Raw genomic sequence first — 13,476 nt, 5'->3', positions numbered from 1 at the left:
ACAGAGATTCATGGCTGACAGAGGTCATTTCCTGGTGCTTGGTTTTGATCTCCACCTGGCACAACAGGTTTTTTGCTCTATTTAAGAGGAACCAAACTTTTGGGGATCATGTTGGCAGGATTATCAGTGTAGCAGTGCTGAGATATTTTGTATGGGGTTGAGGGAGGTGTGATAAATGATACCTCTGTTGGGAGCACTCAGCACTTCTTAAGGTAATTCCTACTCTACTATTGATATCATCATCTTCAAAAAGATATGTACATATATAATGATGAAGAAGTCCATTGGCAGCTACAAGCACTAGACTGACACACAACTGATCATAGTGGGTAAAATTGTTTGTAGCTCTTTGAAAGAAGGAGCAATGGGCAAGGTATATTTGCCTCTATGCTATAAAGCAGGGAATAGCAGGGCAAAGGCATGACCATTTAGCATGTATTTAAAAAAAAGTATTTCTTGCAAACCTAAAACTGAATTTAAGATGTCATGTGGTTACCACTTTAAAAATTCATGTCATGATGATTAGTTGCCATGCATTTTTTCACAAGTGAAAAAAAACCTCCCTAAGCTCTTCCTGTTTCTTTAATTTTACTATCTACCATCTCGCTTGTGAATGTATTTTAGACTGTTCTTTGGGACAAATGGATTTTTTCATTACTTTGTATTAAATAGAATTGAAAGTATTATTAGCACTCAGATGAGTAATACTTATGAAGTTTTACTAGTTGGATATCAAGATGTGTATTATGCACTTGTTCTATAGGTCCGAGATCAAGAATTCCCTTATAGAAGAAACCTGGCCAGAGTCATCATAAATGTGGAAGACTCCAATGACCATAGTCCATACTTTACCAGCCCATTGTACGAAGCCTCGGTGTTTGAATCAGCAGCAGTTGGATCAGCAGTCTTGCAGGTCACAGCTTTGGACAAAGACAAAGGAGAAAACGCAGAGCTTATCTACACTATTGAAGCAGGTTAGGACAGAGGCTGAAAATGTAGCATCACAATTCATGCCATACATAGAGCAGTGCTGTGATGGTGGTCAATCAAATTCTTTGGTCTACCTTCTCCTGGTAGACCCCTTCTCTCTCACGCTGGGCAAAGGAGACACCTTCCTGTTGGTTGTTTTTTATTTTGAAGTTACTATACCCAAAACCTGTCTGAACAGAATCTCATTCACATTCACTAGGTGGCTACAGAGCCTTTTACCTCTAAGTCATTGGTTCAAAACCATCACAGAAGATAGTTATTGAAAGCTACAGCCAGTGACTTGTTTTCAGGTTGCTGGCTTCAGTCTACTACACATTGGATCCTCCATAAACAAATGCCACCACAGCTGGTATGTCCTGGCATCTTTGCCAATATTCGGATCAGAGGAGCATGCAGACTAAGACCAGGGCTATGCTAAAAACTTCTGTCAGCAAAGCCGTAGCATTTTAATGGCACAAGGTCTCTTGAAACTAGGGGAGGGCATGGTGATACCAGATTAAAATTGCTTTTGCTGTTAAGCTCTGGATATTTATGTTCACCACATAATCTGTACCACCAAAGCATTCCTCTGCCGGTGCAACAGCACGGTCATGAGGAATTTGCATTATCTCTGCTGCACATGCAGGTGAATGTAACTTCCTCTGGCTCATATGGATCTGAGATAAACCATTAACATGTATACAAGAGGGATGCCTGGAAAAAGAGAGAAGGAAGTAGAAATTTGTAACCTTTGGATTTTTTTATGTTTCGTTTCTACTGGTTTTTTTTTCTTTAGTAATATGAGTCTTTCCATTGTAATAATAGCAAAACTTGAAACGTATATTGCCCTAAAAAGAAGTCTCATATACTGCATATTGTCCCCATATTAATCAGGTCACAAGCCTTTCCCAGCATTAGGCTCTGATCCTGCAGGATCATTATTTATCCCTATATTATTATAAAGCCTTGGCACTAGCTAGGATGGCGTACGTCAATTAGGAACAGGAACAGGATAAATGACAAAACATAAGTAACGAAATAAGAATATCTACAGCATCTCATATTGACTTAACTCCATATAGTTCAAGCTCACACCTTAAATTAAGCTGATATAACCTGAAGCTTAGAGAAGACCCAAGGAACTTTTTCTGTCATTGCCCATATGCTCTGTGGAAGGAGAGCAAACCCTTAAGCAAACCACGAGGTGAAGTTTTTTGCAGCTAAAAGTGTTGAACTTAGACCCTTGCGATCCTACAAAGATCTTAGCACTACAAAACAAATATTTCCTTTACGCACTGCATTTGGTCTTACCAGTTATTTCTCAGTATTCTCCAGTGGCCTTTAACTTAGATCAGAGGAAATTCTACACGTGCCCAGGCAGGACAACGCTGTGCCTTATAGAACGAACTCTGAGCAGACCTGATCAGATTCCCAGGGCAATGATTTTCAAGACTGTTCCCAGCTTTTTCTTGACACCTTATTACTATCATGGGCTCCAACCCAATCACCTCTAGGTGCCACCACAATGTAAAGAGCAACCTGACAGGCCAGGAGTATGGCTCCCATACAATGGTAATGTAATCATACATGATGCAAACAGAAAAATATGATAATTAGAAAGGATGCTTTAGCTATTAGATGGTGCTTTTTAGTCTGCATGTTCTTCTCTTTTTGAGAGGCTCTCTCTTCCATTACAGCCTGTTTCTGTTTCATCGTGGGCTCTCCCTGCAGTGTCAGACTTCAAACTTCCATTTACTGTAAGCCACGCACTCCCCCAGTTTCATTATCCACAGATGTTCCAATCCCAGATGCATCAAAATTCAGTCTTCTGCTGCTGTTGTTTCTGTGATCCATAAAATCTGCACTTGAAGATACTGATTTTAACCGCAGCATTCAGATTGTACACAGCCCTTTCATTCAGGGGAATTACTTACATCACCCTACATGTGAAGAGAGCAATTGGTAAAGAAAGTAACTTTTGTGTAATTTCGTAAGAAGTTCCTAAAGAAGAACCAGCTCTGGCCTTACATGAGGCAGTCAGTGGCTAAAAATTATTTGTATTAGTAAGCACTGACAAAATAACTGCAGCAGCATTTGTAGTGTCTGCAAATGTCACAGATACTGTGATTTTTATGAGAATTTGTAGCTCTGGCAGGATCTCAGCTCCTCAGTGAATAGCACAATTTTTGTTTTAGCTAGTAGAGTAAACTTTACTGATCTGAAAGGATGGATATAAATAGAAAGCCACTACCAGTATTGAACTACATACAGTAGTATGTAGCTTAAATTAGCCTCCAAGCCCCAGAATTTACAACAGATAGTGCATCACATCTTAAAAATAGTTCACATTAACTCACTTCATTTAGGATTCCATGTATTTGGTATTCCAGCTACAATTTTCACATTTACTGCTCTGTGCACAGCACCTGTAACCATCACCATTAAAAGAAAATCTCTTGTTTATCACCAGTTACCTGAGACATATTTCTCTCCAGGTCATGGATGGATGCTTGACTGTAGATTGGAAGCAGTTCTAGATTTTAAAGTGTAAATTACAACAGCAGGAACATGTTGTAATGATTGGAATCGCTGTAACTCAGTACATGCTGTTTGTATTTAGAATCAAATTTAGAAAAAGAGTCTGTATGCTTATACATGCCATATACACATGCAGCATCCTATACTTTAAGCAGGCGCTCAAGGAACCAGCAAAATGCAGATTGCCTGATAAGGTGATCTCTAATTACAGGGTAAGGATACATATCAAAAGATTTGAATCTGTCTTGCTAAAGAAGAGGTTGGCAAAAAGACCCCAAAGAAGGTCCTTGATCCAAACTCACTGTTTTCACCTTTATGCAGTCAGTGATATCCCTGCTTTCATGTTATAACAGACACTTCATGACATTTTCTGCTAAATCTCATTCATCTAGATTCGTCCTTTTCAGAGATCATACGATAAACCTTTGTGCCGCAAGATACTTGAATCTCTTTTCTATGCTATTTGTTCTGCTTTATTTTTCTAAATGCCACTTTGACCTTCTTATATTCAGTTCTTTGAGTCTTGAACTACTGTAATCTTCTCTACAGTTGCTTAATATTCGTTTCAATTAAGAGCCTGAGTTGTTATCCATTTGTCATGTAATTGGCTTGTTAGCCTCTGATCTAGTTTCTTTGCCTTAAGTGTACATGTATTTGACTAATTCCCATAATTTAGGGATGCTTTTTCCTACTTCAGTAGGAGTAATGTACATGCAGCACTTGCTCAGATGTTGATACTCAGAGTCAAGATATAGATAGCAGCACCTGAGTTTCTGATGGTTTGAACACTTATACCATCTACTGAGATACCTGATTTTCAGAAAGGAAGGCTGGAAGGGCCTTTAGAATTCTTTTATGTTCGGGGTTTTTTTTTCAATAACTGCCTTTAACTTAAACTTGCAGCTAATTGCTCCTGGTTTAAATTATCATTAAGTGCATTGTATTTCATTTCTAATTTGCTTCCAATATTTGTGTTTTAGGAAATACAGGAAACACATTCAAGATTGAACCAGTTTTAGGGATCATTACATTACTGAAGGAGCCAGACTTAACCACAATGGGACAGTTTGTTCTGTCAGTCAAAGTGACTGATCAAGGTTCTCCACCATTGTCTGCAACAGCAATTGTGCGGATATCTGTGACGATGGCAGATAACTCCCACCCTAAGTTCACTCTCAAAGAATACCAAGCGGAGGTTAATGAAAATGTGGATATTGGTACTTCTGTCATCTCTCTCTCTGCAATCAGTCAGTCCACGCTAGTTTATGAGGTTAAAGATGGGAATGTGGATGGAGTCTTCACCATAAACCCATATTCTGGAGTGATCACCAGTCAAAAGGCCCTTGACTATGAACGTGCTTCCTTCTATCAGCTCATCATACAGGCAACAAATATGGCAGGCATGGCATCAAATGCCACTGTGAACATTCAGATTGTTGATGAAAATGATAACCCACCAGTTTTTCTCTTCTCTCAGTACTCAGGCAGCATAAGCGAAGCTGCTCCTGTAAATAGCATAGTCCGGAGTGCGAATAACAGTCCCCTCGTGATACGTGCCACTGATGCTGACAGCAACCAGAATGCTTTACTTGTCTACCAGATTGTTGAATCTACTGCAAAAAAGTATTTCACGGTGGATTCCAGCACAGGTGCAATCAGAACAATTGCAAATTTAGATCACGAAACAATAGCCCACTTCCACTTCCACGTGCATGTTAGAGACAGTGGGAACCCCCAGCTTACAGCAGAGAGCCCAGTTGAAGTGACCATTGAGGTAACTGATGTCAATGACAACCCACCAGTCTTCAGCCAGGCCGTATTTGAGACAGTCTTGCTCCTGCCCACGTATGTTGGTGTTGAGGTTCTCAAAGTCAAGGCTACAGACCCAGATTCAGAGATCCCTCCTGAACTAACATATAGTCTAATTGAAGGCAATATGGACCATTTTTTAATTGATTCAAGCACAGGGGTACTCACCATTAAAAACAATAGCCTCTCCAAAGACCATTATATGCTAATAGTAAGAGTATCTGATGGGAAATTTTATAGCACTGCTATGGTGACAATAATGGTAAAAGAAGCCATGGATAGTGGGCTCCATTTCACACAAAATTTTTATTCCACTTCTATCTCAGAAAACAGCACCAATATCACAAAGATTGCTGTGGTGAATGCTGTTGGTAACCGTCTCAATGAGCCTTTGAAATACAGTATATTAAACCCAGGCAACAAATTTAAAATCAAATCCACCTCAGGAGTCATTCAGACAACTGGCATCCCCTTCGACCGAGAGGAACAAGAGCTGTATGAGTTGGTGGTGGAAGCAAGCCGTGAACTAGATCACCTTCGTGTCACTCGAGTGGTGGTGAGGGTTTACATTGAGGACATAAATGACAATGCCCCGGTGTTCGTGGGGCTTCCATACTACGCTGCTGTGCAAGTCGATGCTGAGCCTGGTACCCTGATATATCGAGTGACGGCTATTGATAAAGATAAGGGTGAAAATGGTGAGGTGTCATATCTTCTGAAGGAAGACTACGGGCATTTTGAAATTGATAGAGGATCTGGTAGCGTCACTTTAAAAGAAGCCTTCAATTCTGATTTGTCTAACATAGAGTATTTGGTTGTCATTCTTGCAAAAGATGGCGGTAACCCATCATTGTCTGCTTCGGTAGAGCTCCCCATTACTATTGTTAACAAAGCGATGCCTGTATTTGACAAGCCCTTCTATACAGCTTCCGTGAATGAAGATGTAGAAATGCACACGCCAATTTTAAGCATAAATGCAACCAGTCCAGAAGGTCAGGGTATCATTTATATCATTGTCGATGGAGATCCCTACAACCAGTTTAATATTGACTTTGATACTGGAGTTCTGAGTGTCATCAGCCCACTGGACTATGAAATAAATTCTCTTTTCAAGCTGATGGTGCGAGCCAGCGATGCCCTCACTGGCGCTCGAGCTGAGGTCACTGTGGACTTGATCATTAATGATGTTAACGATAATCCTCCAGTTTTTGATCAGTCAGCTTATAATGCTACTTTGTCTGAAGCATCTTTGATTGGGACTCCTGTACTGCAGGTTGTTGCTATTGATGCTGACTCTGACAATAACAAGATTGTGCAGTATCAGATAGTCCAGGACACCTTTAACAGCACAGACTATTTCCATATAGACAGCACCAGTGGCCTAATTCTGACAGCTCGGATGCTGGATCATGAACTCATACAGCAGTGCAGCTTGAAAGTCAGAGCAACCGATAATGGGTTCCCACCACTAAGCAGTGAGGTTCTTGTTAGTATCTCAATAACAGATATGAATGACAACCCTCCAGTTTTTAACCAGTTAATATATGAATCGTATGTGAGCGAACTGGCACCTCGGGGTCATTTTGTGACTTGCGTCCAAGCCTCTGATGCCGACAGCTCTGATTTTGACAGACTGGAGTACAGCATCCTATCAGGAAATGATCGAACCAGTTTTATTATGGACAGCAAGAGTGGCGTTATCACCCTTTCCAACCATCGCAAACAGAGAATGGAGCCCATGTACAGCCTAAATGTCTCTGTGTCAGACGGGCTGTTCACCAGCACAGCTCAGGTGCACATACAGATCCTCGGGGCCAACCTCTACAGCCCTGTGTTTTCGCAGAGCGTTTATGTTGCAGAGGTTAGAGAAAACGCTGCTCCTGGAACTAAGGTAATCCATGTGAAGGCAACAGATGGGGATTCAGGTGTATACGGCCAGATAAGCTACTCCATAATAAATGACTTTGCCAAGGACCGATTTTTGATTGATAGCAATGGGCAGATTCTGACAACTGAGAGGTTAGATCGGGAGAACCCGCTGGAAAGTGATATCGGTATATTTTTGAGAGCCCTCGATGGAGGTGGCAGGACTACGTTTTGCACTGTGAGAGTGATAGTAGTGGATGAGAATGACAACGCTCCTCAATTTATGACGGTCGAATACAGAGCAAGTGTCAAAGCAGATGTTGGGAAAGGTTATTTGGTGACCCAAGTGCAAGCAGTAGATCCAGATGATGGAGCCAATTCCAGAATTACCTATTCTCTATATAGTGAAGCCTCCGTTTCAGTAGCTGATCTGCTTGAAATAGATCCAGACAATGGATGGATGGTCACCAAGGGTAGTTTTAACCAGCTGAAAAACACAGTTCTGTCATTTTTTGTCAAAGCAGTTGATGGTGGCATTCCTGTAAAGCATTCCCTCATTCCTGTCTACATCCATGTTTTACCCCCAGAAACTATTTTGCCTTCCTTTTCTCAACCCCAGTATTCTTTTACCATAGCAGAAGACACCCTCATAGGTAGCACCATTGACATTCTGCATGTTTTGCCTAATCAGGGTGCTTTGTACAGCACAGTTAATGGTGAGCTGACTGAAAACAACAAAGATGGGGTTTTCATCATAGAGCAAGACACGGGGCTCATGAAACTGGATAAGAGACTTGACCACGAGACAAATCCTGCTTTTCACTTCAAAGTTGCGGCCACCATTCAATTAGACAAAGTAGACATTGTGTTGACTGTGGATGTGGAGGTTAAGGTATTGGATGTAAATGACAACAAGCCCATGTTTGAAACGGCTAGCTATGACGCTATAATAATGGAAGGGATGCCTATAGGAACAAAACTTATGCAAGTTAAAGCGGTTGATGCAGACTCGAGTGCAAATGGGCAGGTCACCTATACACTTGCAGTGGAATCGGAACTGGAGAAGATCACAGAAGCGTTCACCATTGATAGCAACAGTGGCTGGATCAGCACACTGAAGGATCTGGACCATGAAAAGGATCCTGCTTTCACCTTTGCAGTGGTGGCCTCAGATCTGGGGGAAGCTCTATCCTTGTCATCAACCACCTTGGTCTCAGTTACTGTGACAGATATAAATGATAACGCACCCGTCTTTGAGCATGAGGTGTACAGAGGGTCAGTGAAGGAGAGTGACCCTCCGGGGGAAGTTGTGGCTGTTCTTAGCACCTGGGATGAAGACACGTCTGATGTCAACCGGCAGGTTAGCTACCACATTACAGGTAAGAAACAACTTGCTTCTTCCCAAACCAGCTTTACTGAAGAACTGTGCATATGTCCAGTTTTAGGTGAACGTGTAGCAGAATTTCAGCTACATTGTCACTGTGAATCAGACAATTGCATCGCTCTTTGATTTTTTTTTTTTTTTTTAAATTTGGACAGAATTTGCAGCAACTAGCAAAGCTGAAAAGAGGGAAAGGGAGTGTCTGTCTGTCTGGGTTCTTCTCTCTCTAATTTTCAAGATTAATGCTTCATGATTTGCTGCAGTGCAATGTAGTGTGACCCATCAACCCATCATAATTGATATGTCAGCTTGGAAACCATCACTACCTAATGTTTCAACCAAGGGAAGAAGAACATTTTCTTCTTAAGGAGAAAATCCTTATATTTCCAAGCATTTACATTTTTTTAAAATAGCATTTTTCTTTTTGAGATAGGAAAGTGCATGCAGGAGTCACTTTGAAATACCACTATTTATGGGGGGAAAAAAAAGGAATTAATTTTACATTGGAAGGAGTGGGGGGATGCCATTTCTTATCAGCACAGATTTCTGGCCAGGGAAATAGTAATCCACTTAGAAGCGCTGGTTAGCTGCCATGCATTGTTATATACAGCATAAGGCATTTCAATTACATTACTAACATATTTTTCAAAGTGTGGTAACATTGCTCTTTCCTATTGTGCTATATTTATTATCATTCTTTTCTCCTCGATTCAGACTGGCTTTTGTGTGAGTATGTTACGAGTGATGGGGTGCTGCAGTTATTTTTCTACAGCTTGCATTGTCCAATAGATTTTGTTAGGGAACAACTTTATCACTCCCCCCAACCTTCACAATCCAAGAGCTAATATTAATTACCTAGTAATCAGATTATTGGGCAAATTCACATTTTTCTCACTCGATAGAATTAGAATTACACAAGACTGCATATAGGAAGCAGGCTATGGCCAAAAATGACTTACCTAACAGGATAACCATTCGTATATTCTGCTCTGAGGATAAGGCTCCTACCCCTTTGTTAGCTATCAGATTGGAAATGGTGGTGGGATGGTGTGTAGGGACATTCCAGTTAGCCATAGACTGCCTGTGTTACACATCAGAAGTAGCATCATTTTCAAAGCAACCAGAAATTCATTCTGACCATGTACTTGAAAGTCTGGATTCAGTTTAAAGGTTTGCAAAGACTATGTGTTTGCACTGTGATGTGTTGTAGGATATTAGAAGTAGAGGCAAAAATAGTCTTGTGGATAAAGCACAGGATTTGGAGGCTTTGGGCAAGGTGCATTAGCTGCCGGTGCCTCAATTCCCACATATCTAAAAGTAAATAAGTAGTGCCTCATCCTAGAGATTTTGTGATATTTGAAGGAGTTTGGGGATCCCGGTATAGAAATTATAAGAAATGCAAACCCTTCATGTTTGTAACAAAGATATGTTAGTGAATCGTGATCATTAGCTGAAGGTACTGTTTTTCTCTTTGTTCTGAAGTCTTTCAGTCATCTCTTATAATGAATTATGCTTTTAGTTACATAATGTTTTCTTCACATCCCTGTGCTGTTAATTTAGCAAAAACTGGACTTTTGAATAATAACTGTTACATGTGACTCGAAAATTATAGATCATTCTGTGAGTGGATCTATAGATCATTCATAAATCACCTTAATTTCTATCGCAGTTCAAAATATGTCAGATATTTTGCTGGTATTTTAATTTTTGAAAACATTAGGTGTCAAAGCCCAAAACTTTCTCTAATACCTCCTATACAATTACTAAAGTGTATGAGCTCAGAGATTGCACTGTCTTTGAATATATATCCTTTGATATATTTGGGAAATGCACAAGGAGAAATTAGGTTCTTTTGATTAAAATGTCAAAACATATTAAAGTATAGTTTAACTAATGAAATAGTCTATTCACACTACCTCAAATTGAGCTCAGGAGCTGCACTTGAGTATTTCATGGACTCACATTAGCTAGATGATTAATTATTCAAATGCTGTGGCTTTCTGGAGGCATTTTGAGCCATGGAAACTTCTGTGAATACAATAAACAAACTCTGAGGAAAAACAGGACGCTGACAAAAGGGGAGAAGAAAAAAAATTATGAGAATGACATGATCCACCAAAACCAGCTTTGTGCAAATGCACCTGGAGAAAAGTAGCACACAGAAGATAGATGGAAAAAATCATAATTTAGGAGATGAAAGAAATAAACATTCTGGATCAGATGTGATCACTGAAGAGTCCCTTACACTTTCTTGAGAAATACAAATGCTTATTGCAGTCTTCTGGTCAACTTTGAAAAGTGGTAGATACGTTCCGGTGGATAAATATATATGCTGGTTTGAACTCCTTCAGTTTAGGAATGGTTTCCATGATTACTGGCAAGTAGTTGCCATTTTCAAATCCACGTTCATCTGCATTTGATGGTGGGGGAAAAAATTTTGCATTTACCCTTTGTTATTTGTAGTTTGATTGCAGCTGGAGATGTTCACAAAGCAAAAGTCCTATGTATAAATCTTAATAGAAAATCAATAGGAATGTGCACCTAGGGAGCACAGTAGTTTTCTTTTTAAGGCTCATTTGAGGTCATTGCCTATATCATTTGAGGCAGTTTGGCTAAAACCAGGGCTCTGCTGATGTTTAGCTAGGACGTTTACCCAGCCTAGACCCAGCCAGATATTACTGAGATTTAACAGTCGTAAACTCGGAGAAGCCACCAGAAAAATGTCAGTTGCTAAGACTTCGGTACAGTAAAGTGTTTTGTGTTCCTCAGTGATGTTAATTAGGCTCCATCAGGCATGTAAATCTAAGGACAGACAATAGTCTTTAAGCTTGGTTCAGCGTAATACAAGGAAGATGGACAGTGTGTTTTGGAAGAAAGAACTGGCATTGTACACAGTAGGTTTTTTGCTGGGTTGATTGCCCAGTATGAGCAAAGCGATGGTTTTTGTTTGTTTTTATTTTATATTTGAGATCCTAGAATTCTGGAGAAATTGATGTTTCAGTGTTTGGGGAGGACTTGTGCTGCAGGCTGAAGAACAGTGTCTGCAATTGTACGATATTAAAGCTAAGAGGATTGGGTTTATCATTTCGACAGCTCAGTAAACATGCAACATCTTAAACTGGGAGTGGAGGATAAACCTATTGATTTTATTTGATGCAAATGCCTACGGTTCTAATTGGGAATTGAAAGTATCTAAATAAATGCATAAATGTAAGAGAGAAACTAAATAAATAAGTTAGTAAATATTCAGTTCCCCCTCCCAGATCGGGACATTGCAGTGAAAACTGATACTGCTGGCTTCCAGTTTTCAGTTCCCTTTTAGCCGTTATAATTCCCTCTGTGTGTGCTTTAGTAATGATGTGTGTCAGGATTTGTTTATTTTGGATCACTGTGTCTCTGCATTTCATTTGTATCTGGCTGTTTTCTTTCTTTTCTTAAACTTGAGTTTGATTTGGCTTTGTACTATTTGCTGACTAGGGAGGGAGGGAGAGCATTATTTAAACTTCAAGTGACAAAAGATAAAAGATAATGCTGACTCTTTTAGCCTCAAAGCCTTTCTAAAAAGTTACTGGAGTGCTTTTTCTAGCTAGCACTTCACTGTTGTGAGATTCAAAGCAGAACATAAGAAAACTGCCAAAAGATTTTGAAGAATCCATTAATACATGTAGTCAGGAGGCTTCCATTTAGAAAAGCTACATTATTCAGAGCGAAAAACTAATTAATTAGAACACCCCTAGGAAACTGAATCTGCTTACATATATTAGTGAAAAAGTTAATTAATCACTGCAGAATGAGATCTGCGTCTAGACATATGTATAAGTGCTAGAAAATGGTTCCCTGGGCCACAGTGTAGATTTTTTTGCCTTTCCTTTTTAAAGAGTATTTCCTTGACAGTATTTTAGTGTTTACATCTCTTTATTTCTGTTACACTTTATAGTACAACTTCCACCTTTGTGTTCCATCAACAAAGTATACAGTCCTGAGAAGCGAAAAAAATGAAAGGTAGCACTAATGAAAAAGGCATGCAGATAAACTGTTACACATGTTCGCTGCTTATTGAACAGGTTTCTTGGTCATTCAAATTGATCCTTTGCTAGTGGAGAAAAGGAGGGGAAAAGGGATCCCAAGGATGTTTTTTTATACATACTCCCCAAATTCCTACGTATGATTTAAAAGCCATTCCATCAACGACAAAGCAACAGTGATTTTAAAATTGCTCGAAGCTAGTGTTACTGCCAGCCATAAAAGCCACCAGCTGATTTTAATTAGATTTTACCTTTCCTCTTTTCTTAGCAATGGGATATCCATACCTTGAGTGTATTGCTTCATAGTTGGTCGGGACACTTAATCATTGCCTTTTACAAAAGGGCTAATATGCAGGAAAGCACTGACTGATATCACGAAGCTAAATAAGAATATTTAAGCCCATTTTTATTAATGGTTTACAACATTAAACTCACTATGACAAGATTACAGCCTTTTATAGAGCAGAGTTAAGCTTTTTTATGCTGGTGTTGAACTGAATAGAGATAATTTAATGTCAATCAGCGGGGATCTACCTTCTTTGAAGTCACATTAAGACTCAAGTCAACGGACAGATTCTCATTGCCTTGGATTGTATTCAGATCTGCACATCGACATACTGTGTAACCCGCTTTAGGAGAAATATGTGTTTATATCACACAACAGATTAAACAAGGTTTTAATGAGTCCTCTGATGATTATTGCAGACTGTCATAGGGAAAATTGGGATCTGCTTGGTTTTGTGATCGAAAAAGGGAATCTTCTATCAACAGAAAATTTCTGTGTTTGATATCAGTTTTGTGCTCTGTATGATTAGAGGGCCTTTTATAATTATAATGCCTATCTGACTAATTTTCTGGAAATCTTATTCATTACAATATGCTTTTTTG

The 13,476-nt window shown here is 39.5% G+C and overlaps 1 protein-coding gene across 1 annotated transcript in view; it reads left to right on the top strand.

Annotated features, from left to right (window-relative positions):
- The window catches only part of FAT3 (FAT atypical cadherin 3), a 355,517-nt gene that overhangs the window by 271,508 nt on the left and 70,533 nt on the right, over positions 1 to 13,476 (top strand). The window contains exons 10-11 of the mRNA XM_075140169.1: positions 764 to 974; positions 4,488 to 8,561. Of these exons, the coding sequence (XP_074996270.1) occupies positions 764 to 974; positions 4,488 to 8,561 (4,285 nt within the window). The remainder of the gene's footprint in view (positions 1 to 763; positions 975 to 4,487; positions 8,562 to 13,476) is intronic.

Source organism: Calonectris borealis, chromosome 1 (assembly GCF_964195595.1).
Source record: "Calonectris borealis chromosome 1, bCalBor7.hap1.2, whole genome shotgun sequence".
NCBI classification, from domain to species: domain Eukaryota; kingdom Metazoa; phylum Chordata; class Aves; order Procellariiformes; family Procellariidae; genus Calonectris; species Calonectris borealis.
The sequence above is the reverse complement of the archived record's forward strand: the minus strand, read 5'-3'. Positions and strand labels throughout refer to the sequence as shown.